At 42.0% G+C, this 27195-nt stretch overlaps 1 protein-coding gene across 1 annotated transcript in view; it reads left to right on the forward strand.

Moving 5' to 3' along the window:
• Nucleotides 1-1299: 1299 nt before the first annotated feature.
• SYT16 (synaptotagmin 16) overlaps nucleotides 1300-27195 on the forward strand; it is a 251067-nt gene continuing 225171 nt past the window's right edge. The window contains exon 1 of the mRNA XM_060619997.3: nucleotides 1300-1397. Within this exon, the coding sequence (XP_060475980.1) occupies nucleotides 1385-1397 (13 nt within the window). The 5' untranslated portion in view covers nucleotides 1300-1384. The remainder of the gene's footprint in view (nucleotides 1398-27195) is intronic.

The raw sequence follows: 27195 nt of genomic DNA on the forward strand, positions 1-27195 counted from the left end.
TACTAGCTCTGGATGTAGAACCTGATCAGATTATCACTGCCTTTCTCATCTGTGTTCTGCAGACTGATCAGAAAGGACTCCACTGTGTTGTTCTCTGCTATTCCCAGCCAGATGAGAGCGGCTTCTGATGGTGTCTTACGTATTCTGTTGTCTTCTCAGCGTCTAGCCCAGGGCTGGGATGATCCCTGTAGGGATCCCTACTGATTGGGTTCAATGTGGATCCCCAAATGCATCAAATAGATCATATTTAGAAGGACGAAGCCATGAGAAGCCTGCCACGTGCTTCAGAACACATGTTTGAGCTGTTTGATTCTTTACATAAAGGGTCTGGGGCTCTCATGTACCACTGTCCCTGACATAGCAGGAGTCCATCAGAAATTGGTTTGTGAACTTCAAGAAGATGTATACAACTCTCACAGACAGCTTCAGCTCAGAGCCCTCCCAAAGCATGCATGAATGGCCTGAGGCCACAAAAGGGCTTGCCTCACTTATTCTGGCTGATCCACTTTCCCAAGCGTCCACTCTTAGTCAGCTGGCTGGGCTGCGGTTTGGCCCATGGTCACCTGTCAGTCAGTTGCTCATCCAGGCGGCATCCAATCAGTTGGCTATTTATTCATTCATTTCCTCATGCAGGCCTCCAGTCATACAGTCGTCCATCCACCCGCCCAACAGATAGTTACTGAGAGCCTACTATGTGCCAGCCTCTATTTTCACACTGGAGACAAAACAGACGGTAACATAAGGGGCACAGGACCCCCGGAACCTACCAGCAGGTTTCCCAGCAGTCCTCTCGTCTGTCCGGGAGGATTGATGTCCGGCACCTGGCTAAGCGTTGCCCCCCCACTCCCAACTCTTCATGCTTTGCTCTTTCCAGCTGGGGTTGAGCACTGACTCTTGGGTCCCAAGCCCCGGACAGGAAGCTTGGACAGAGATGAGGTGGAAATTGTGAAAGTGACATGAAAACAAGAACGTAGCAGGGAATATAGCGGGAAAGGCGGCCTGGCGAGGCAGCCTGGCCAGGAGACCCTGGCGTGGGTGGCCAAGAGCGTGTTTCCAGGTTGCTGCCTTCCTTGTCTTTGGGGGAGGGGAGAGGTGAGGAGGTGGGAGGGAGGACAGATGCTGCGAGTCGGGGAGGGGTGGGTCAGCCGCCGGGGCGAGCTCCGCCGCCTCTGACCCGCGGGAATGGGCTCTCGGGGCGCCGGCGGGGCCGGCGGCGGCGGCGGCGGGCGGGGGCGCGGGGCGGCGCGGCGGGGGCGCGCGGCGGGAGGGGCTGTGCGCGGCGCGGTTCCCGAGCGCGCGGGGCCTGGCGAGGAGCGCGCGCCCGGTCGGCTCGGCTCAGGGTACCCCAGCCGCGGGCGGCCGCCCAGCAGCCCCTGGCCGGACCATGGCGACTGGCAGTAAGTGCGCTCGGGCCGCCGAGGCCCCGGGTGGGAGGCCGCGGGGCCCACGGGTGGGAAGTTCTCCTCTTTCCGACGCCTGCCTTTGTGCCAGTCTCGCGGGAGCAGCGGCCCGGGTCCCCCCACCTCAGCCCCGGGCGACCCCCTGCCCCTCTGCCCATCAGCCTCTGCCGCCTGCGGGACTTGAGAGGCGCAGGTGGTTCTGGCAGCCCGCCAGGGAGGGATGTGGCCGAAGGGCGTGCTCTGATATGGAGGGGACACAGCGATGCCGCGGGGCCTGTCATCAAGCCCTTTGGGGGCAGTGCCCCCAGGCCCAGACCCAGCCTGTGGAGATCCCTGCCACTGAGGCGCCGCGGGCTTTTGGCACTGTCAGTTCAAGGTTCGCCTGGAGTTTGGGTTGGATTTGTGCGCTTGCCTTCTGGGGATCAGGGTGGCTTGACTGGTCGGCTGCCCAGTGGCCCCCCACCTGGGCCATGTTCCCAGCGGGCAGCTGAGGGACGGCCAGAGACCGCATCTGGTCACCACCGACGGTAAGCGAGGTTAGCGCGTGGACGTAGGTTAAAACTACTGAATGGAAGTGTTGGAAGGCGCTGAGCTGGCCTCCTTTGAGCATCTTGGCACCACTGCTTTCTTGGCTCAGTGCTTTTGGAAACAGAATCACGTCTATGAAAGCTGGTTAAGTAAGCTGTATTGGAAACTGGATGCATATTAATAGAGTCTCAAAGGGAGGTCAGAGTGAAACCATCAGTCACACCTGCCCCATACTTACCTTGTAGGAGGTGCTGTCTCCGAAGCCCTTACCACACGGCGCATGTTAGGGAACCCTTCAACCAATGGATGAATGAATGAATGAATGAATGAATGAATGAATGGTGTATTGGTTAGAGAGGAGATTTGGCAGGCATTTTTGAGGTGTGAGATAGGAAAAAGATGGGAAGATGGAGGTCCACATTTCTGCAATAATTATTATTTTTCTTTTTTTTTTAAGTTTATCTTTTTTGAGAGAGTGAGTGTGAGTGGGGGAGTGGCAGAGAGAGATGAGAGAGAGGGCCCTACATGGGGGCTCAATCCCACTAGCCGGGAGATCATGACCTGAGCCCCAAGCCAAGAGTCCAGGCTTAAGCTTAATCGACTAGGCCACCTAGGTGCCCCTGTTTCTGTTTTAAACAAATTGTTATCCCAGCCAAGAATACAGCTTTGGTATAGTACAGAGTGTGTAGGTTTTTGTAGCCAAACAGTATTTTAAACTTAGAAAATTTACTAGTAGTGGGCCATGCAAATATCCTCGGTTTCTTTTTTTAAATATTTATTTATTTTGAGAGGGGAATGGGGGAGAGAGAGAATCCCAGGCTGGCTCCACACTGTCAGCTCAGGGCCCTATGAGGGGCTTGATCTCACAAACTGTGAGATCATGACTTTAGCCAAAATCAAGACTGGGACACTTGACCGACTGAGCCACCCAGGCCCCTCTCCGTTTCTTTATCTTTAAAGTCAGGATAAAGGCTAAAATATCTTTTGCATAGTGATGGGCACACAATTGGTCCTCAGTAAAGGGTGGTTGCCTGCCCTCTTTACCATCATTTTATATGGGTGGAGATACCAACATCATTTCCTCCTTTTTTTAAATAAAAATCTAGTCATGTTTTTATAATAAAATCAGCTAATCTGGGCCAAGCTTCCCCTTTTCTCTCCTCATTTATAACTTTTTCTTTCCTTTTTTTTGGTCTAGGGAAAGAAATTATGGATTTAGGCTTTTGTTAACAAAGTAAGATTCAACAAAGAAAAAGATAATTACATTTGGCCTTATTCTTGTGTTTCTTAAGAAAAACAAAGGAGCTTGATGTATCTATAGGCATTTGTGCATCACACAAATGCAGTATGATAGTGTTCTATTATTCATTTCCTATATTTTGGGCAAAGAAGATACATTTGGTATTCTGGAAAAAAGTTGGCCTTGCTTCTGTCCCAATTTATTTAGATAAATGTTTCTTCTACTTCCTTACATGGTATTTTCAACTCTCCTGAAGAATCAAACTTTATTCCATTGATTTTGTTTATGGAAAAATTATAATATTTAACCAGATTACCTCATGAGCTGATTTTTAGGCACAGTCTGAAATCTGTTTATTCTCAACTGGGATGGAGCTGGAAATCTGAAAAGTTTCCAGGGTGTAGAGGATAATTAGTTTGTCTTTGTTCTTATTCAGAAGTGATGTGAGTGACTTACAGCACGTCTCTGCTGTGGAAACGAAGAGAAGGGAGGTATTCTCAGCCAGTGTCTTGAAAAATTCTCCCTACATCTTGACTATGTTTACAGCTTCAAGTCCCGTAGTCCTCTTATAGTTAGCGTGAAAGTGGTCCTGAAAATAGAGTCCAGGGCTCCTCCCAGACAGAGTTCTCAGCCTGGCTGTGTATTAGAATTACCCTAAGAGCTTAAAGAACAAAAACAAAAACAAAAACCCTCTGGTACCTATCTATCATCTATCTTTTAACATTTTTAAAATGTTTATTTATTTATTTTGAGAGGGAGAGAGAGTGTGTGAGTGGGGAAGGGGCAGAAAGAGAGGGAGATAGAGAATCCCAAGTAGGCTCTCCACTGTCAGCACAGAGTCCTACATGTGACTTGATCCTATGAACTGTGAGATCATGACCTGAGCCAAAATCAAGAGTAGGTCACTTAACCGACTGATCCACCCAGGCACCTCTCTCTTCCTTCCTTCCTTCCTTCCTTCCTTCCTTCCTTCCTTTCTTTCTTTCTTTCTTTCTTTCTTTCTTTCTTTCTTTCTAAGTTTCAGACTTAAATGTGTATTTTATTGACCTGGAAGCCTTGTTAAAACAGATTGCTGGGCTCCACTCCTGTTTCCAATATAGTAACTCCGGATTGCTGCTGGAAAGTTGACATTTCTAACAAGTTCCAGTTGATGTTGAGGCTCCTGTGCTTCCTGTCCTTCTCTCTACCTCTGCAGGTGAGAGGCAGGTCTGCATATAGAGTGACAGTCACTTCCTGTCACTGGGCAGTGAGGACATGGCCTCATTAAGATATCAGACCTGGGCACAGTGCTGCCTTAGGGCTATAGCTGATTGCTCTCCTCGTTTTTCTCCCCCCAGGAAATTTCCCGTTGAGAGAAATATTGGTTCTAAAGCCAGGCAAAATCTCAATGCTCTACTCCAGTAATTTCTGGAAGGAATCCAGAAGGACCTTCTTTATGAATGTGGTATGTAAATGGATATAAAAAACAGAGATACTTTAAAAATATTTGCCTGGCGGGGCGCCTGGGTGGCTCAGTCGGTTAAGCGGCCGACTTCAGCTCAGGTCACGATCTCGCGGTCCGTGAGTTCGAGCCCCGCATCGGGCTCTGGGCTGATGGCTCAGAGCCTGGAGCCTGCTTCCGATTCTGTGTCTCCCTCTCTCTCTGCCCCTCCCCCGTTCATGCTCTGTCTCTCTCTGTCTCAAAAATAAATAAAACGTTAAAAAAATTAAAAAAAAAAAAAATATTTGCCTGGCAACTTATAACCTTCACCAAAAAAAGAATGTAACAAATAGAACAAAAATATCCTTATGTCCAGACAACATGCTAAGGGCCGATTCCCGAGGAGGAATGGAGAATCAGAGGACCTCAGCTTTGTGTTCAGTGAGTTGTCATGAAATGGTACGGAACTTGTGATCTTCAAACTAAATTCCCCTGGGCTATTCATATTTTTATTTGTATAATTCAGGTTATATGATCTTTAAAACATTGAAGAAAGTGGGAAGAATTGTAATAGGAAAAAAGGAGAAGAGACTAGCAGGAAAAAAATGCTATTAGCATGAACAGCCCAGTTATTATATAAAGTGGTGGTACTTAGGTATTTGAACGATGTTTCTCGATTGCCTCATTAACAAGTGCTCCAGATTATTTTGCGTTTCCAAATCCCAGTGAAGTATTTTTTTCTTTTTTTTCCATTTATGTAATTTGTTTCATTACTGATATTTCTCCTTATGAGTCTTTATTATTGAAGTCATTGCTATCTGTTTATGAGAATAGTTTCTGAGGAACAGCTAGGCATGTTGGGGCATTGTTGGGAATATGTAATTATATTACACCCCAGAAATCTCAGGCAAGTCTCAAGTGGATGGGTCTTTGTGGCTGTTGTTGATGGGCATTTAACATTTGGCTTCATAAGGGAAACATCTGGTCCCCATCTGGTTGCTCCTGGTTTACTGGTTGAACTTGTGCCATTTTTGTTGGTCCATTCACAAGCTGATTGTTGCTACCCACGGCGACCTCGGCCAGTGGCCATTCCCTCCCTTCTACTTTTGGTCAGTAACTTGTAGTTTGTTTTTTTCCCCATCTACCTACCCCAGCAGCAATTTCCACTCTGTGCCAGTGCCCAGGATAGAAGGAAGAGAGAGCAGGGAGAGGAAAAATCAAATGCAGGGCCTTAGCAGGTGAAGGCTGGAGCTTCTGGAGACAGTTACTTGAGCTGTTCAGGATTTAGCATATTTAGGATTTAAAAGAAAATTGCTTGACTTTGAGTGAAAATGGATTTGTTCTTGAGTAAAATGATTTCCAATTCTAAGGATTATTTTTAAAAACTTACAAATAATGGCAATTAAAAAATATAGACCAACTAAAAGTTGGAAAATTACTCCTTTGCAACCATCACAGTAACAATTGATTCCTGCAAGAATCATCCATGGATGCCAAACTATTGTGTGAAAACTTGAAGACCAGAATATTTACATTCTTGGAGAATTTCCCCACAGGGGACTTATTAATTGCAGAGAGGAAGATGGTAATTTTATAGTAGAGAAACCTGGGGGTTCACCACCCTATCCAAATAATCAAAATTAATATCACTGGTAATGGGGCAAACTGATATCCTGTGCTTCCTGGTATGAAGCACTGAGAGTACTTGTGCCAAAAATGTATAATCTGGTTCTAAGCAAGAGGAAATATCAGACAAACCCAAATCCAGAGACATTTCACAAAAGTCTATAGCATGAAAAATGCTGAGACACTATTCCAGATTGAAGGAGACGAAAGAAACAAATGCTATGGATGATCTTGGATCAGATCCTAAACTAGGAAAAAATGTTACAAAGGACGATATTGTGATAATTGGTGAAATTTTAATACAGTTTGTATATTGAATAATAGTCTTATAGCAAAGTTAACTTCCTTACATATGCTATTTTTATTGTAGTTTGGAACGGAATGAGCTCATTCTTAGGGGAAACTAAAGTATTTACTGGTAAGGGGACATAATGTCTGCAACCAAATCTCAAAAGGTTTAGGAGAAAAATATGTACATGTGTGTGCGTTTATATGTATATGTGTGTTATACAAAAAAGGTAAAGGGCACATGACAAATTTTTAACATTTGGGAAATCTAGGAGTGCTTTGTACTATTCTTGCAAATCTTCTGTTAAAACAAGAGAGAAAAAAAACCCGACAACTTACAAATGACAATGCTAGTTCTAGGCAGTATGGTCTAGTACCATTGAGTTTACTTTTTGAAAAAAATCATGTTGAAAGACTGAATTCTGAACTCCTAATATTGGTTTTAGATCATAACCTTAACAAGACTGTTTATTATAGAAAATTTATATACATGAAAAAGAAGAGAGAATGGTGTAATAAACCTGCATGCACTCATTATTTTTTTGGCAATTTGTTGCATCTGTCTCCCCACTACTTTTTTGGGAGGAGGTATTTTAAAAGCAAATTCAAGGGGTACCTGGGTGGCTTAGTTGGTTGAGAGACTACTCTTCATTTTGGCTCAGGACATGATCTCAAGGTTCATGGGATCAAGCACTATGTTGAGATTCTCTCCCTCCCTCTCTCTCTGCCCCTCTCCGGCTTGCACGTGCTCTCTCTCTCAAATAAACAAAAACTTAAAACTCAAGAAATCATGTCACTTTAACCACTGATGCCTCAGTGTGCCTCTGTGTACACTTTTCCCCTCCCATAACGCCCACGCTGCTAGTGCACTTAGGAAAAGTAACAATTCTGCAGTAAGAAAGGATAGCATTTGGATATTGTTATTGTTACAGAATAGTAGCCAGAGTTCTGAGAAATGTATCAGTTTGACATATATGGGTTGTACACTTGTTTTAAGTTTGAAAAGCTTACTAAACCTGGTAATTATAAATGGTGTAGAAAAAAGGATCTGAGAAGCTGGTTGTTCTTGTTGTGTTTTCCAAACTCCTCCTCCTGATTTTGTTTTTGTTTCTTAATTTTTTAAAATGTTTATATATTTTTGAGAGAGAGAGAGAGAGCAGTGGAGGGACAGAGAGAGAGAGAGAGAGAGAGACAGAATCTGAAGCAGGCTCCAGGCTTCAAGCTGTCAGCACAGAGCCCAACACGGGGCTCCAACCCATGAACTGCGAGATCATGACCTGAGCTGAAGTTGGACACTTAACTGACTGAGCACCCAGGCCCCCCTCCTCATCCTCCTGTTTTTAAACCAAGAATTAAACTTGAAGAAAACATGAAGATAGGCATGAAGACCCTATTCTAGACTGATTTACCTATTTGATGTTACCCTATTGAAACATTCTGAAAGTCAGAATGGCTAACGTCATACTGAATGAGGAGAATTCCATATGTTTTAAGTTCAGTATGGCAACTTTGATTTGGTAAGCCCAGAGAAGCCTTTTCTTGCTGAACTGAGTCTCTAATGTTTTGTATAGAAATGGGCTAGATCTCTTGGGAGGAATAAGCCTCTTCCTGCATATGGTAGGTTTGGATGACATTTGTTCTTTTAGGTCACTAGGATGTTATTTAGTTATAAACTATTATTTAACTCTTATGGGTTTATAAAAAGATGCCCATTATGCCATTTAACAGTGATTATGTATATATTAAAATGATGGTAAAACTCACAGCTATTTCTAATAAACTAAGGAGATATCTAAAGGATATATTGCAAATAAAATTCTTATACACAGATATACTCCCAGTTACAGATTATGCACATCAGATTTTAGGCAGTTTAAGTTAATGCATACATACCATTTACAATAGATTTTCTTAGAAAATAAGAGTATAGTATTCCTGAGAGTTCTAATTTTAGGAATGCAATAGGCCACATTTTATACTTTGATTTACAGTGAAATGAAGGTTAAGTGACATAAAATGATTTTATCCACCCTATGTGAAAATTACCCTGGCTTACGTACTAATATATTTATGTACTATTTCATTTTATTTTTTTTTAACTTTTGTAATGTCTATTTATTTTTGAGACAGAGAGAGACAGAGCATGAGCGGGGGAGGGGTAGAGAGAGAGAGGGAGACAGAATCCAAGGCAGGCTTCAGGCTCTGAGCTGTTAGCACAGAGCCCGACGTGGGGCTCGAACTCATGAGCCATGAGATCATGACCTGAGCTGAAGTCGGACGCTTAACCGACTGAGCCACCCAGGTGCCCTATGTACTATTTTAATTATAATCTATTAACCACTCAAAATTAGATTTTCAATTGACTTAGCTCAATAGATAACTGAAAACGTTGATGAACTCAGTGTGGTGGTGGAAGAAGGTACAGGCTTAGTTTCAGAAGAGCCCAAGTTCTGACCTCTGGACCTAACACTCACTGCCTGGGTAACCTCAGGTAAACTGTTTAACTTCCCAGAGCTTTGTCTTACTCCACTCTGAGAAGTTGCAAAAATTAAATGAGATGGTGAACATAGTAGGCATTAAATGTCTCCTTATCCTCTACAAGATTCCCATAGCATGTGCCTCATGTTACAGGAATAATCTGTCCTTTAGAAATGGAGTCCCTGGTCACTGATTCCATTTTTCTTTGTGACAAATACAAAATGAAAACTAAATTACCTTTAGAAATGTAAGGCTCTACAGAAGAGAGTCTAGGAGAAATCACCCAAAGGTAGAGAGCTCAGATTTAAAATAAAGTATTAAACCATGGTGTTTTCTTTCCCAAGGCTTATCATTTTGCACAAGTGTGCTTGCAGCATTTTTGTGAGCATGTGGGCATGTGGTACATGTGCACACATACACTTTTTAATAACCTCAGGAGAGTTCAGTGATGGGCTCTCACAGGTGCTACAACAGCTGTCTCTTGTATGGGAGATCCAAGAGGGCTCTGGGGTCCTCTCTGCTGACTTGCCTCTGGTGACCCCTTTGGGCTTTGTAGTTTTGCCCCTCACTTGGGCATGGCTGATAGTGGCTGTCATACTGAGTGGATGCTGTTTCAAAGTGTCTCCCCAGGGTTCGATACCTGCTGGCTCTGAAGTCTTATAAAAACCTGTCCAATGATGTCGATAAGCCTGAGGAAATTTCGGTTTTCCCATTATCGAGCTTTAAAAGGGTGTAATCTTCTAATAAGGTCCATAATGACCTCATCCGCCTGATGTCTCTGCTGCTCCTGATCTTGGACATCCAGGTTTTAAGAGTAGCCTTTCTCTGTCTCATACTCCTACTCTGGGGGACCCGCCCACTGTCCATCTTGATATTCCCTGTTTCTCTTGCATTGCAGCCCATGCTCTAACCTCTCCCTATGAGCCAATCTGTTTTTTTTTTTCCTTCCCTTTCATTTTCCTTTGAACTTTGGCTGAACCACACTGGCTCTGTCAGCCTTAGGTTTGTAGAGGCCTCTGCAGCTAGGCTGCCTTTAACAGCCTTCCCCTGCTTCTCCATTGTCAGAAACCAGAGGATAGTCCTTCACCTCTCAGACTCTACCATCGTATCCTCAGACTTTTTAGAGGCACATTGTAATGTCCTCCTTGACTGGTCTATTAGCATAAAATCCATTGTTAGATTTTAGTGATGACAATTACAATATAATTACAGTTATATATTGTTTTTCATTGTGCTCCCCCTTTATTTGTTATCTATTGCTGTATAACAAGTTACCACAAACTTAGTGCCTTAAAACAATACATCCATCTCACAGCTCTTTTAAGTCAGGAGTCTGGGTGGGGCTTCTGGGAGTTGGGAGTCTGCAAGGCTGCAATTAAGGTGTCAGGCAGGGCTAGGTTCTCATCTGAAAGCCTGAGGCTTGATTAGGGAAGGATCTACTTCCAGCCTTACATCGGCATACTATTCCCGTATCACGTGTTGGCAGGACTCAGACCCTTGCAGGCTCATGGACTGAGGATCTCCACTTCTCATCAGCTGGAGGCCACTCTTAGGTCTTTAATACACGAACCTCCTTAGTATGTCCACTTGCTTTATCACAGCTAGCAAGGGAGGGAGTCTTCTAGCAAGACATGTATTAAAATCTTAAGTGATAGAATCATGGAAGTGACATCTCATCACCATTGACATATTTTATTGGTTAGAAGCAACTTACAGATTCTGCCTGCACTCAGGGGTGTGAGTACCAGGAGGTGGGGACAGTTGGAGACCATCTTAGAGTCCATCTGCCATATTCCCTGTGAAACTTTTAGCATCTACTTCAATTAGCTTTTTGCTTGGAGTATCACATCCCTTTTCATTTTATTATTTTTTTAATGTTTATTTTTGAGTATACATTATGTGTATACGTGTGTGAGCAGGGGAGGGGCACAGAGAGAGGGAGACACAGAATCCGAAGCAGGCTCCAGGCTCTGAGCTGCCAGCATGGAGCCCAACGCGGGGCTCGAACTCACAGACCGCGAGATCATGACCTGAGCCGAAATTGGACACTTAACTGACTGAGCCACCCAGGCGCCCCATCCTCTTTAAAGCTTTAGATAACATTGGGGTGGTAAAACCTGAAAAGATAATTGCCCCTCTCAGAAAAGAAATTGTTTTCCTCCCTCCTACCAGAGAGGTTTTGTGCTGGAGGAATGATGGTAGAGTGAGGAAGGGTACTATTTGGTCTTGGAGCGGAGTTACTGAGGAGGTTGTGTCTGAATGGGATGCTGCTGAGGGGAGCAGACGACTGTATGCTGTGTGAATTAATTTTATGAAAACTGTTAGAATTTTAAAAATTGAAACGCTCAAAATGTCTCATTTTTGGAAAAGTTAACAAACGAAGGAAGTAAAGGACAGAGCTATGAAATTAGGGTTGAAAGTCGGTGAAGGTCCCAGAGTGAGAAAACTAAGGGGGATGAGAACACTATCAAAGAGAAGCTGTTTTGTCATGGGGGTAAATGGATTTTATTAAGGTGCCTTGTTAATGTGGGAAGCATTCTAAGGGGGTAGGAGGTTATTTAAGGTTTAAGTGTCTATCTGTGTTGCATTCTTGTAAATGATTTTATCCATCTCCAACTACTGTTTTTGACTTAGAGGAGGGCAGATACCCAGACACTGGACGGATCCTGACTGCTGATAATATTGCTGTGTGCAACAACAAACTGCAAGCTAAATTCTTGCTTTAAAATTGACTCTGAGTTTAGAGTATGGGACGACCCTGCAGAGGTTTTTTTCAGTGGCAAATGTTGATTCTTGTTGCATGTCCCTTTCTTGAAACTCTCAGCATCTTGCTTTTTGGTTGCTACTTACTGCCTGAAAGCTATTCTATCATAAAAGAAATGTAATCATGGCCATTACTTGTAATCAAAATAAGACTATCCTACTTTTAATAAATTGAGTTGGATCCTGGAGACAAACATTTACATTTTTATCTGATAAAATGAGCCTATATAAAATGAATAGAAGGGAGGAGTCTGAAATTATTTTATTAAAAGGGATTTCTCCCACATTGTGGCCCAAATCACAGGCTGTTTTGTCTTTGGACTCTTTACAGACTCTCCAATAGATGCAACCGTCCAATAGATTCTCAACAGAATCCGTTGCTCATTTTATCTCTACCTCTTAAGATTCCCCCCCCCCCTTTTTTTTTTACCTCTTGCTGGTCTATATGTTCTTTGAGGGACAGATCTACTTTTAGGTATATTTCTTCAATTTTGTCACTCTACTGAATAAACATGGTGCCTTGCATAGAGTGACCACTCACATGGTTGCCAAATTCTGTTTCTCTACTGCGAGACTTTTCTTTTTCTTGGATTCCCTTCTTTGCTTCAGTAGTTCTCAAAGTGTGGACCTAGCAGCCAAGGTGGGGGAGGTCCCTGAGACTTCAGAGGGTCGGTGAGGTCAAAACTACTGTCACAATAATGCTAATACTGTATTTGTCTTTTCATTTTCCTTTTCTTGACTGCTCATCAGAATTGGCAGAGGGTACATGAGGAGCAGTGACCTCTTCACCCTGTGGCCAATGAATGTTGTGTCTGTGTATTCTGTTGCTCACCGTCGTAGTTCAGTTGTCCAAACTTTCCTGTGTCAAGGCTGATTTTGTGCATGGAGCATTCAGGGGTGTGCTCAGGACTTCCTACACAGATTTCAGGGTTTACTCTGTCTAGTTCCCTCTTCTCTGTAATCTTTGCCCCCCCTTCCCCGGCTGAGATGAGGTAGGGTGCTGTCGCTTTACTATCCTTCCCTTGCTACAGTGTGGTGGTTGATAGTGCTCTCTTTCATGGTCTGTGGCCTCTGTGGTCACTGTGCCAGTGAAGGGAGGGAGGGCTGCTGCCTCTTTCCCGAGGTTACTTAGTGCAGAGCAGGGATGGTCAACGAGGCTCCACAAGCCCCGTGTGCAGCACACCCTGGGAGGAGGAGGAGGAGTGCAGCCTGTGGTTTGTTAGTGTGGGGTGGGGATGGGCAGCAGGGCTCCTCCCCTCGGTCTCCACAGTGCTGGGTGAGGAGGCAAAGGGAGCTGGCTCTTTCATGGTGTTTGCTTAGAGCAGACTAAGTATATTAAAGGAGGTTCTGTGGGTGGCTTAGTCATCTGAGTGTCCGACTCTTGATTTTGGCTCAAGTCATGATCCTCAGGGTCATGGGGTCAAGCCCAGGGTTGGACTCCATGCTCGTTGTGGAGCCTGCTTAATATTTTTTCTCTCCCTCTCTCCTTCCCTCCCTGTCTCTCTCTCTATCTCCCCCTCCCTCCCTCTCTCTCTCTCTCTCCCTCCCCCTCCCCCTCCGTCTCACTCCCCCCTTCCTCCCTCTCCTCTCCTTCCCTCCCTCTCTCCCTCTCTCTTCCCTCCTTCCCTCCCTCTCTCTCTCTCTCTCCCCCTCCCTCTCTTCCTCTCCCCCTCCCTCCCTCCCTCCCTCTCCCCCTCCCTCCCTCCTTCTCTCCCTCCCTCTACTCCTCCTCCCACTTGCTTGTGCTCTCCCCCTCTCTCTCAAGAAAAGGAAAAGAAAACAAAAGAGGTTCTGTCCTTTAGGGCTATCTTCTTCCAAGTCCTTTGGCTAGAGAGAACAGATTTCAGTTGGGGATGGTTGGCCCTACAGGTGACTTTTGACAGTATCTGAAGACATTTTTTTGCTGTCACAAGTGGGAAGTTGTTACTGGTATCTAGTGGGTAGACGTCAGAGTTACTGCTAAATATGCTACGGTACATAGAACACCCCTACCACCACCATGAACAAAAAGGTATTGTCTAGTCCGAAATATCAATAATGCCAAGGTTGAGAACTCCTGATCTACAGAGACTGGACTTTTCTTAGAGCTTTTTTTTTTTTTTTTTTTTTTTTTTTACATTTATTTCATCTTGCCCCCAAATGGAAGTCTCCTCAACATTTTAATATATTATGTTTTAGTTCGTTGGCATCTATTATTGATGAGAAATGTAATTTATAATTTACTTTTTTAGGGGCGCCTGGGTGGCTCAGGTGGTTAAGCATCCAGCCTCAGCTCAGGTCATGATCTGATGGTTTGTGAGTTTAAGCCCCACATCAGGCTCTGTGCTGACAGCTCAGACCCTGGAGCCTGCTTCAGATTCAGTGTCTCCCTCTCTCTCTGCCCCTCCCCCACTTGTGTGCATGCTCTCTCTCTCAAAAATAAACATTAAAAAATTAATATAAAATATAATTTACTTTTAGATACATTATCTTTCCCCTCTGATTTTAAGAGTTCTTTTCAGTTTCAATTTCATTATATGAATACATGTCAATTTTTTAAGCCTTTTTTTTAGATTCACAACAAAATTGAGAGGTAGAAGGATTTCCTGTGTACTCTCTGCCCCCATATATACATAGTCTCCCCCATTATCAACATAATGTACCAGGATGGTACTTTTTTTTTTTTTTTTAACAAAGATACATCATAATCATCCAAAGTCCATAGTTTAAATTAGAATTCACTCTTGGTGCTACACATTCTGTGGGTTTGGACAAATTTATAATGACATGTACCCACCGTTATTTCATACAGAGCATTTTCACTGCCCCTCAAATTCTCTGTGTTCTGCCTATTCATCCCCAGCCCCCAGAAACCACTGATGTTTTTGCAATTTTGCTTTTCCAGAATGTCATATAGTTGGAATCATACAGTGTGTGGTGTTTTCAGATTGGCTTCACTCACTTAGAAATATGCATTTAAGTTTCCTGCGTGTCTTTTCATGACTTGATAGCTTATTTCTTTTTAGTGCTGAATAATATTCCATTATTTGGATGTATCACAGTTGATTTATCCATTCACTAGTAAATACAATTTGGTTGCTTCCAAGTTTTGGCAGTTATGCATAAAGCTGCTATACACATTTTTGTGTGGACATAAGTTTTCAACTTATATGAGTAAATATCAAGAAGCACAATTGCTGGATTGTATGATAAGAGTGTGTTTAGTACGGTAAGAAACCACCACACTGTCTTCCAGAGTGGGCGTACCATTTTACATCCCCACGAGCAATGAATGAGAGTTCCTCCTGCTCCACATCTTTGCCTTGATATTGTCAGTATTCCAGATTTTGGTCATTCTCAGAGCTGTGTAGTGGTATCTCATTGTTTTAATTTACATTTCCCTGATGAGATATGCTATGCTATAAAGATATGCATCTTTTCATATGCTTATTTGCTATCTGGATATTTTTAAATTGGGTTTGTTTTCTTGTTTTTGAGTTTTAAGAGTTCTTTTATACTTTGGACAATAGTCCTTTATCTTTATAAATGTGTTTCTTGCAAATATTTTTTTCTCCTAGTCTTTTCCTTGTCTTCCAATTCCCTTGACCTTGTTTTTCACAGAGCAGACATTTTTAATTTTAATGAAGTCTAGATTATCAATTATATCACAAATCCTGTCTTTGCCATTGTATCTAAAATGAAATCATCATGCCCAAGGTCATGTAAGTTTTCTCCTATGCTATCTTCTAGGAGTTTTAGTGTTTTGAATTTTCTGTTTTGGTCTGTGATCCATTTTGAGTTAATTTTTGTGAAGGGTATAAGGTCTGTGTCTACACTTTTTTTTTTTTTTTTTTGCATGTGAACGTCCAGTTGTTACAGCACCGTTTGTTGAAGAGACGGTCTTTGCTCCATTGTGTTGCCTTTGCTCCTTCATGAAAGATCAATTGACTCTACTTAAGGGTGTCTATTTCTGGGCTCTTTATTCTGTTCAATTGATGTCTTTATCTCCTCTCTCACTGATACCACACTGTTAGATTACTGTAGCTTTACAGTAAGTCTTAAAGTCTCCAACTTTGTTCTTCTTCAATATTGTGTTGGCTAATCTGGGTCTTTGGCCTCTCCATATAAACTTTACAATCATTTATCAACATCATTAAGTTATTTAACTTGCTCAGATCTTTTTTGAAAGAAAAATTTTAATGTTTATTTTTCAGAGAGAGAGAGAGCGCGCGAGTGGGGGGCAGTGCAGAGAGAGAGGGAGACACAGAATCTGAAGCAGGCTCCAGACTTTGAGCTGTCAGCACAGAGCCTGACACAGGACTAGAACTCACAAACTGAGAGATCATGACCTGAGACAAAGTCAGACTCTTAACCGACTGAGCCACTCAGGCACCCCAACTTGCTGGGATTGTTGTTAAAATTGTACTGAATCTACAGATCATGTTGGGAAGACCTGATATCTTGACATTATTGAGTCTTCTTATCCATGAACGTGGAGTATGTCTGCATTTGTTAATTCATCAGAATTTTTTAGTTTTTCTCACATAGATCTTGTACATATTTTGTTGGATTTATACCTAAATTTAAAGTATTTTTGGGTAATTTATTTTTATTTTGTTCAAGACATTTTAATCTTAATGCTCATGTCTCTAATTCTGGAAAGTTCTTTGTTATTATCTTTGAGTATTAAGTTCTTCCTCAATCCCTCCCTTCTTTCTTTCTTAAACCTTGTTGGACTGATACACATTGAAGCTTTATGTGTTTCATGCCTGTCAACTACCCATCCAGTCATACTCATATTCTTTCTCTCTCTCTCTCCCTCTTTTATAATTCCTTCAGATTTATTCTCCACTTCAGCCATGTCTACTCTGCTATTTAACCTATCGAGGGTTTTTCATTCCAGTGATGGTAATTTTCATGAACATTTGGTTACTTGAAAAAATTCTCTTTTCCCATAGTATCTTATTCCTGCAGTATGTTATCTAAGTTATCTTAAAACATTATTATCTTCTAGTCTATTATATTCATCTATAGTTTCCACTTCTTGAAATGTCCATTTTGGTGTCTGCTGATTAACTCTGATGGTGATTTATTTCTTTATGTGGTCTTTGATATTAATTTTGCTAACTCATCTTTAGTGAGAGTTTCCCATAAACCCTGAGCTGTAAAAGAGTCTCTGAGGATAGAGATTTTCATGTCACGTTTACTAAACCCCTAGGGATTTTAGTGGTCTTGCATCACTTTTTATATTAACTATTCATCTGAGGTTCTTAAGCTGTGAATGTAGAAGAAAACTTACACCCTCTGCTTTGTGTAAGCTTAGGATTTCTAGTTCTCATGGGTGATTTGGTTTTTTAAAACTCAAGGTCTAGGGCACTAATCAAACATCTTTGCTCTTTCTTTCGGCTAGTAAGCAGGCTTTGTACAGTCTTATTTTTCCCTTGCAAGAGTTCCTTAATGTGTTGGACTTCACTCTGGCCAGGGAGGTGTGGATGGAGCTTCAATACCAGTTCTTCCTTGTATAGACTCACTGCCCCTAAATCTGAGATTAAAGCCAAGTGCATTGCTGAGGCTCTGGCTTTGATTTTCTTTGGTTTTTGGAATCTGTGGAACATTTGCATTTTGGAGCTCACCTGTGTAATTACCTTTAGTTTTTCAGTTATATTTTTTTCTGGAATTCTGTGTGCTTGTAGTCAGAAGGGCACATCCATATCAGTTCTGTATACTACGGCCAGAGTCCTGAATTCACATTTGAGGTAGATCACTCATCCATACATCCAGTTGTATCGGCATATAAATACTCTTTGGTGCTCGCTTTTTTCCTTTGAAATGGTTTATTAAACACATTGCTATATTGCAATTACCTATTATTTGAAAAAGCAGTATTTGCTGTATGATATTTGCTGTATTAATATGATAGCATATATCCTAGCGAATCTGTAAAACTGGGCATGTGTTTGGTGATGTCTTTCTATTTTCAAAGCATTTGTTTTTGTTTCTTGAAGGCCTTAAAGAAACCTACCTTTAATAAATCCTGATTTTTATCTCCATTTAGCATATGAAGATATTGAGATTAAGAGAAGTTGTTACGTTATTTGCTATCAGAAATGATTTTTAGTGAAGGAGGAAGTGTGATTTATATCTGCACTGGTGTTAAAAATCAGTTAATGGACTGGCACTTTGAATAGGACTAAGTACAGTAATAAATACAACACAGACCCAGCTTTTCACTTTATAGTACATAGTGAATGTTGTCTCACGAAAGATGATTATTTTATAATTTAACAATCACCTTTTTTTTAATGTTTTATTTATTTTTGAGAGAGAGACAGACAGATTATGAATGGGGGAGGGGCAGAGAGAGAGGGAGACACAATCTGAAACAGGCTTCAGGCTCTGAGTTGTCAGCACAGAGCCTGATGCGGGGCTTGAATTCATGAACTGTGAGATCATGACCTGAGCTAAAGTCAGATGCTTAACCGACTGAGCTTAACCAGGTGCCCCAACAATCACCTTTTAGTGGACATTAGTGGTTTTTAATACAGTAAAACCTTGGTTTGTGAGCATAATTCATTCCGGAAACATGCTCATAATCCAAAGCACTTGTATAGCAAAGTGAATTTCCCTGTAAAAAATGATGGAAACTCAGATGATTTGTTCCACAACCCCAAAACTTTCATATAAAAATGATTACAATACTGTAATATAATATAAAATAACAAAATACAAATTATAAAGAAAAATAAACAAGTTAACGTGCACTTACCTTTGAAAACCTTTGTGGCTGGTGTGAAGGAGACAAGAAAGAGGAGGGTTATTGTGTAGGATGACTTTCAATATCACTAATGGAATCATTGCTATCTGTTGGCTCAATGGAGTCTTTTTCTGCATGGGGGCCATTGTGTATGCTCGTACGGATATTGACTACAGTATTAATAAACTGTGTCATATACTGTATTTAATGTAACTGGCAATAAGACAGCAGAGGAAAGGGTCTGTATCTGCAGGCAGCCTGACCTAGAATGAAGCAAAGCATTCCTAAGCTTACTCTTGGGTGGAAAAGCAAAGGACTGTCCATAGGTGTTTGAAGTGACAAAAAAATACACTAGTGCCAGTTGTGGGCACCTTCCAACGTTCTGAAAAATCAGTGATATTTGCCAAACACTGCAGCCTGAGATCGAGCATCTGAGCATGGGAGACAAACACCCACAATCCTACAGTGAGAGAAAACAGAGAGAGAGAGAACTATTGGTTCAGTTGTGATCATGTGACATTTGGTGTCATGTACCACTCATATCGCAAGGCATCCCTCGTTTATCAAGTGAAAATTTATTAGGAATGTTTGCTCATCTTGCAGAACACTCACAGAACAAGGTACTGTCAATCCAAGGTTTTACTGTAATTAGAAAAATAGTGCCATGAATATAACTGAATTTATCATTTAATACTGTCTCATTATTTACTCCCAGGTGTGGAACTGCTGAATCAAAGGATGTGCTCATTTGATAATTTGATGTTGCCAAACTTTCCTCCAAAAAGATTGTACCAACTTGTGCACTGGCAGTGCATTGATGACAAAATCTAGCAAAACTTCTCTACAAAAATAAATTTCAAGCTGTAGATAATCTGACAAAAATTTTCTCAGCCTGACTCACAGACATGCATTCTATCTCTCCCAATTTATCATCCTCCCCAGGTTAGTGAGATCTACTTTTGGGGGTCTAAAACACTGTTTTGCAAACTCTGGTCACTGGACCAGAGCATTAGCATCCCCTGGAACTTGCTAGAAATGTGTGGTCAGGTTTCCCTCCAGACCTTTTGACTGGGGAGCGTGTGGAGCTCAGCAATCTGCCTTAATCACTTACAGGTGGTTCTGACGCAGGCCAAGTTTGAGAACCACTGGGCTAGAAGCCACTTCTTATGTAACTCAGAGGCCAGCTCCAGTTCTTGACTCCCACATCCTTCTTCATTCAGGTCAAAGAAATTGAATTCCTGAGCCTTGACTCATCACAGTTTCTTCCAGCTTTTCATTCCTGCTTCTCAGTATCTCTTGGTAGTGCGGTTTGACAGCTGATGGCAGGCTCTTGTGTCTTTATTGCACTGACCCAGATGAGGAACTGAATCCATTTTTCATAATTAATGCAGACACGTATAATCCATTCACTTGAAAGACATTTGGATGTGTAAAAACTGCAGGTTGGTGGTTGTTTGGGGCAATGAAGAAGTCTGTATCCCAGGAACACACACAAGCTTAAAATGGAATGTTAGATATGCCCATGTTAAAACCCTTTCGCCTTTCCTTCTGCACCCTCTCATTTTTTCCTCTTCCTCCTGTTGGTTGTTTTTCTTTCTTTCTTTCTCTTTCTTTCTTTCTTTCTTTCTTTCTTTCTTTCTTTCTTTCTTCATTTTTTGCAACAGAGTAAGAAATCCCATTTGTTTCCTTGTCTTCTGTAGTAACCAGGGTTTTTATTGCAGGCAATAGAATCTTCTCACCTACTTTGAGAAAAAAGGGATTTTACTACAGAGTATAAGAAAGCTTTCAGAATTATGTGAGGGTGCCAGGGAAATAAGATTATTTTTAGCCACTCAGTCACAGGTAACATATATCCTCGTTTATTTATGTCTGTCCTTATTTCTTTCATTAGGGTTTTCTAAATTTATTTGAATACTTTTTTTTTTGTACTGTCAAATCAATATCCAATTAAGTGTTTATTTTATCTCATGAATTCATGGCAATTTTCTTGTCTGTTGATTTTCCAGTCTCCCCTTGCAGGAGGTGCACTCACCCATGCTGACACGAGGGAGGGAAGAGGTTTGAAGGCATGGGGTCATGTGCAGTTGAAAGGTTCCCCTCAGTCATGCCCAATACTGAGGCCATTGATCCTGCCTTTGATGAAATGTTTGACATTGAGCTTGTTTTGCCTCTTTTCCTTTTCAGAGGCTCTGTCAGAGCCTTGGGATTCAGGGGGTTTCCGATTAGACCCTGTTCAGTTGTAACTTTTTGCTAGCAAGCAAGGCCAGACCTCTTTACAGGTGTTGATCCTCCATTGAACATGGCAGGCTGATCCTGAGCCAGGGGGCCCTACATCTGAAAGATACTCAGGCCTCATTGTAAGGCTCATGGAGGGTCTGCCTCTATGAAATGGGAATATTAGGGGTGCCTGGGTGGTTCAGTCAGCTCCGTGACTGATTCTTGATTTCGGCTCAGGTCATGATCTCACAGTTCATGAGTTTGAGCCCAGCATCGGGTTCTGCACTGACAGTGCTGAGCCTGTTTGGTATTCTCTCCTTCTGTTTCTGCCCCTCTGCTGCTCATGCTCTCTCTCTCAAAATAAATAAATAAGCTTAAAGAATGGAAATAATCATAATATGAAGATAAATATCTTTTCAGGAAGGTTCTCTAGGATCAGGCTTTCAAACTATCTTATATTAACTATCTCCCTGATTCTCCAACATCCTAGGTTTCCAAACTGGTATACATGGACTTTGACAGCATACTTCTGGTGTACAGGGTCACTCTGCCACCTTGTGGTTAGGCTTGAGAACTGTACTTTCCCAGACGTCTGCTTTTTCCTTACTTCCTTGTACCTTGCAAAACTGGAATTACTGGTCCCCCTGGATTGTTTCTGCCTTTGCCTTTGTGGACCAGTATGATTTGAAGATGCCTGTCATGGCACATATCAAAAGAAGAGTTTCTAGCAGTTTTAAACACATATATATGTGCAAGAAAATTTTATTGCCTGTGTAATAGCATCCTGGTAAGTAAGAAGGGCCAATGAAAAATAACAACAACAACAACAAAATGACTCAGGTCATGATCTTACAGTTCATGGGATAAAGCCCCACGACCCATCCGACTAGCTTCAATACCATGGCATATTCAATACCATGGCAACGTGGAGCCTGCTTGGGATTCTCTCTTTCCCCCTCTCTGTGACCCTGCCCTGCTCTCACACGCATGCTCTCACTCTCTCTCAAAATAAATAAACTTTAAAGAAATTTTTTTTGTTTATTTATTCTTGGGGGAGAGAGAGACAGAGCAAAAGCAGGGGAGGGACAGAGAGAGAGGGAGACAGAGAATCGGAAGAAGGCTCCAGGCTCTGATCTGTCAGCACAGAGCCCAATGTGGGGCTCAAACCCACGAACTGTGGGATCATGACCTGAGCTGAAGTCAGACACTTAACCGACTGAGCCACTCAGGTGCCTCTCAAAATAAATAAAAAGAATGAGCCAATGTTTTGTTCCGAAGCTGTTTTGAGGATGTTCTGAGTGTTCTTGTAATTTTCCTGGGGATTTGAATGAATGCTGTGTGGTAGGTATTAATTTTAGATTGCAATATTATCATTGTTTTAGGTCACATTCCTGTATTTCTCTAAATTACATTGAGTTAGTTGCCTAGCTGGAGGGAAAATTCAGTCTCAATCATTACTAGGGTAACTTTGTCCATTCCCTGGGCTCATGTAAGAATCCCAGGCTAATGCAGTGTCACAAATTTGGGCAGCGCCCAGTCTGCTGTCCATAGTCGGCTCCATCATGACACTTGCACAGTCTGATATGCTGCGGCTAAAGACTAGAACAGCATCAAGGCCAAGTCAGATGACACTCCCAGCTGCTTACACCACTGGCCACTCTGGTGCATAGTGTCCATTCACTGTAGGCTTTCTGGAGTGGTCCCTCCCACCACTTATGCAGGCACAGAGGGAATGAGGTGTGGGTTTCTGAGAGTACAATCCCCTACACTCAGTCTTTTCTTGGTCTTCAAGAATATCCATTTCTATTATTTTTTGACATTGGCTTTCTTCTACAAACCACTGTCTAAATGGAAACTTTCATGGATACCTTGCAACTTCCATTTAAGACCCTGCCGTACTCAAGACCATTAAAAATCTTCATGAGATTTGGCCAAGGAGTCCAGAACTCCACACATACAGTTGTTTACCTTTGTGGGAGGGAGAAGGAAAAATGCTGATAGCATCAGCAGCAGGAAGAAAGTACAGATTGACATCTCAATAAATCCTACTGCTCCATTGTGTTTAGTGTAGGCAACAGGTGTAAGGCCTCTGCAGGGCAAAAGCATCTCTCTTTACTTGGGTCAGCCCTAACCATTGAAAGGTGTTTGTTTATTGAGCTTTGCCCACAGGCTGAGCACTATATTCGGTTCTTGCAAGGGAGACCTCACAGTCACAAGTACATGATGCAAATGGGCACTACGTGCTAGGAGGGCGTGCATCCTGAGTTGTGCAGAAGTGCTGAAGGAAATGATAGCTCCGCTGATGGAGCAGCAAAAGTTGTCAAAATGTCAAAAATGTCACAGGAGATGACATTTGAATGGGGCCTGGAAACACCACAGGAAGTGTCTGCATGGTGGGAAAGAAGTGAGGCACCTTGGCACCCAGAGGCAGTGGTACTGGCTAGAGCACAGGTGGTACCGACTGGAGCACTGGAAGTGCTGAGTTGATCGCAGGAGTGCTCATGCTCACGTGAGTTGTCTGGTGTGTTGGGGGAAGGGGGGAGTTGATCACAGGGAGTGTGCACTTATGAGTTATGGGGGTGGGGGTGGATCGTGGGGAGTGCACACATCTGAGTTATCTGGAGGTGGGGGCACAGTGAGAACAAGTGAGCTGGATTGGAGCCTCATCCCAGAGGACTTCATCTGCAGTACTAAGAAAATTTTAATTTATCTTTTGGGCCAGCAAGTCACAGTACATTTGCTGTTGCATTTGGTTCCTATGGGTTTACTTAGGGAAATGTGCCAGTCCCTCAGGGCTAACTGTGCTTCTGCTTTTTTCTCTCCTGTTCAAGAAACTGTAATTAAGCTGGGAGGGAGCCTTGTGGAACATAGTGGGAGGGGAGAGGACACGGAGGAGGGGAGGGAGAGGGAGAGGTGAGTTATCAGTTGTTGGAGCAGGCCACACAAGAGGTGTTCAGAGACTGAGCTTAGGCCATGTGATGTGTGGGGAACATATGGATGAAAGAGACAATGTGCAGACAGAATCCAGGGCTTATAGGTCTGAGATTTGATATATAGAGTGAAGGAGAAATGAAAGATTATACAGCTTTCAAGATTAGACAGATGGTTGGATGAAAATCTCATTGATACAGAAGGTAAGAGAAGAAACAGATTTGGAGGTCAAGATAATGAGCAAAGGTCTTCAAAACGGCTGTGGCAAGGTGGCTGGTTACTTGTGGATTAGTTCTAGCTGAGTGGTATAAAGGGAGCTGAAGCAGATGGACTAGAGTAATTAAGGGATAGAGGGAGCTGAGAGGTAGAGCCAGGGAATACAGGCCGTTCTGTCAAGGAATTCATACAAGAAGGTAAGGAGATGAGAGGGCAGCTTAGTATCTCTTGTTAAACGGGATATGTTCTTAGGCTTGAGTATGTTCATAGGCTTGGGGGCAAAAGTCAGTGGAGTGGGAAAGACTGAGGATGTGAGAAACAAAGAATAATTAATGGTACAGTCACCCAACTGAGAGGAAGTCATCGGGTTAGGTTAGCCTTGTGGTTCCCTGCAATTTGGAACTAGTTTTGGGGACTAAGGGCCAATCTGGCTTGAGAATCTACTGAAATGGGGTAGAAATCCCTTGGGATCTCCCTGGGCTGAATGATAGCATGTGTAGGAAGTAACAGAAGGTCTCCTAGGCTTATCTGGAGACAACAGTTTGGCCTCCCAGACTCTCGGGATCCTTTTGGAGGGAGCCATCTGTAATTCAAGTTAAAAAAATCACAGGGCATCACTCAGCAGTCACTGTGCTGGGGACACACTTACAGCTGCATTCCAGGCTTTTGTTTTATGTCACAGAGAATGCTTGGGAGCTCCCCAGCTAACCTATTTTGGTTATAGGAAAAAGGAATGACTCAATTCTGTGTCATTGCTTTCATATTCAATACCATGTTATTAGGAGTGATGGAGAATTCCCAGATTAACAGTTTTTATTAAGTCTTTTGGAAATCTGAGTCTTGTTAATTTGAATTTTAAGTGATTATCTTTAAAACTAAAAAAATTGCTCTAATTTTTTTTTAATGTCAACCCAGTAACTAGACGGCAAACACTTTGAAGAAAGGGGTTCTTATGTTTATCTCTTTTGTGTCCTCTACATCAGGTCCATTTGACAAAAATCTATTGCTTTGGTTTGGATGAGAAATGCCTCTATTTCTTCTGTTTGCTCTTGTATGTATTGGTGATAATTAATTAAACTGAATGTTCTTCTGATTACTCTTAAGGCCAACATCATGTCTTTTTGACTCTGTGACAGAGTTAAGTGGCAAAACTGGCTGTTATGAAAATGACAGTTGCTTGGAGGGATCATTTGAGAATTCAAGACATTTTTTATTTGAAAGAAAGTTAATTAGGATCCTTTTTTTGTTTGTTTGTTTTGAGTCAAGTTGATACTATAAACAGTTCTATTGCTGTTGAATTACTGATGTTTTAATGTGCAAGAGTTTGACTTTTTACTGTTATTTACTTGTCCCAAACAAACACAGCTTTAAAGCCAGAAGAATGGAAATCATTTTGGGCTCTTGAATTACTGGGCCCTTTACAGGCTGGATATCTTTGTCTCCACTGCTATATTCAGTCAGGTTTTAGTTTGCAGTGGGAAGCCTACATTTTGCAAATAGAAAATTCAAACTTAGAGAACAAATGAGCTCCATAGGGGTTTACCTAGAATGTATAAATACTGTGGGTTATTTGTTTCTGCTTACATAGCTGTGACACATACCGTAAATACCTCCCCACTCCCACCTCACTTGTATATAGAAAGGACTTTGGGAATCTTACTTTTCTTTGTCTCCTAGTAGTGATAATTCTAGCACCTTGGTTCTTACAACTCTTCCTTGGATTTTTCTCTCATCACACTTGCTGTTATAGGAAACAATAAGCAAGGTTATATGAACTATGAGTGCTTTATTGAATAAATATTCTTCTGAAAGGACCCAGATAAATTTATTGATTTCTAGCTTTGTGTCCACAAAGCTTGTCTCTTTTTAAAATTCATTAACTACAAATAACAAACAAAGTCCTTCCAAGTTAAGAGGCAACAGAGGTAGAGGGCACGTTGCACTGCCAGACTCTTTTCAATGCTATCTGAATCCAAGTTAATTTCCTTAGGAGAGTTAAAGGAACAAGCTTATCTTATGCCCCTTGGTGGATTAATTAAACTATAATTTTGTGTAGAACTACAGATGTATTTTTTTTATCAAGCTATTATCAAGCTATTAATTATAATTATCAAGCTATTAAAAACTATTATGCCAAATAGTTTACCATAAGAGTAGAGTGGTAATTATTTATTTATTTATCAATCATTATATCCAGGCAAGGTTTTTCTACCTCTTAATGTTTTTAGAGCAGAATCCAATAGATCCCATGGAGGAGATCGAGTTGTTGTTTTTTTTTTCCCTTCAATAAACTTCAGTGGTTTGAGTAAGTCTAAAACTGACACAGCTGAAAAAAAGACTGTCACAACTAACATATCAAATTAACACATGAACTTCATATCTTTCTACTCAAATACTATCCCCCAAATCCTCAAAGTAATGTGAAAAGAAAGAGCCAGGAATGTGTCTGGTATGGTTGAAGAACAGTAAAGAGGCCAGTGTACCTGGAGTAGGGTGAGCAAAGAGGAAGGTGGGAGAAGGGGGGCCTAGATGATGGAGGGCCAGATGGACAGGTGAGAGCCAGTGGGAAGACTTTGGATTTTACTTTGAGAACCAAAGCTGTAAAGGATTTTGATAACAGAAGTAATATGATATAATATACATCTTAACAGTATTGCTCTGAGTTCTTTTTTGAGAATTGATGAAAGATGGATGAAGGGTGACACCCAGTTAGGCATAATGTAGCTTGTTTCAGTGGGTAGGAGTGGAAGTGGTGAGAGCTAGCAGATTTTGGAGAAAGACACACACACATTTGTACCTCATCCTCTCCCTCCCGTCTCCAATATGATATATTATTATTACGAGGATAGGACTGATAGGAATGACTGATAGACTGAATTTGGGGCATGAGAGAGAGATAGCAAGAATCCTCTAAGGCTTTTGATGTGAGCAAATGGAAGGACGGAGCTGTCATGAACTTGGAGGGAAGATTGGAAAAAGTAGGTTTGGGCAGGTGGGGGTTGGAGGAGGGCATCAGGAGTCTAGTTTTGGAAACATGGAGTCTGAGGTGTCTTTTAAACATCCTTGTTGAGATATTGACTAGGCATTTGGATGTCTGAGTTTGGAGTTCAGGGGAAAGAGCTGGTCTCAGTTTAAAAATTTGAGAGTCATCAGCATTTAGGTGATATTTAAAGCCATGATACCAGCTCACATCCCCAAAAGAGTAAGCAAGCATAAGCACAGAAAGAGGTGGGCAAGCACCCAGAGTCAGGGAAGAGGATTAGCAAAGACTAAGAAGAAGCAATCAGTGATGTAGGAGAGGAAAAACAGGAGAGTTAATATTGTAGAAGCCAAGTAAACATCTGTTTCAAGGAAG

The sequence above is a fragment of the Panthera onca genome, chromosome B3 (assembly GCF_046562875.1).
Source record: "Panthera onca isolate mPanOnc1 chromosome B3, mPanOnc1 haplotype 2, whole genome shotgun sequence".
NCBI lineage: Eukaryota > Metazoa > Chordata > Mammalia > Carnivora > Felidae > Panthera > Panthera onca.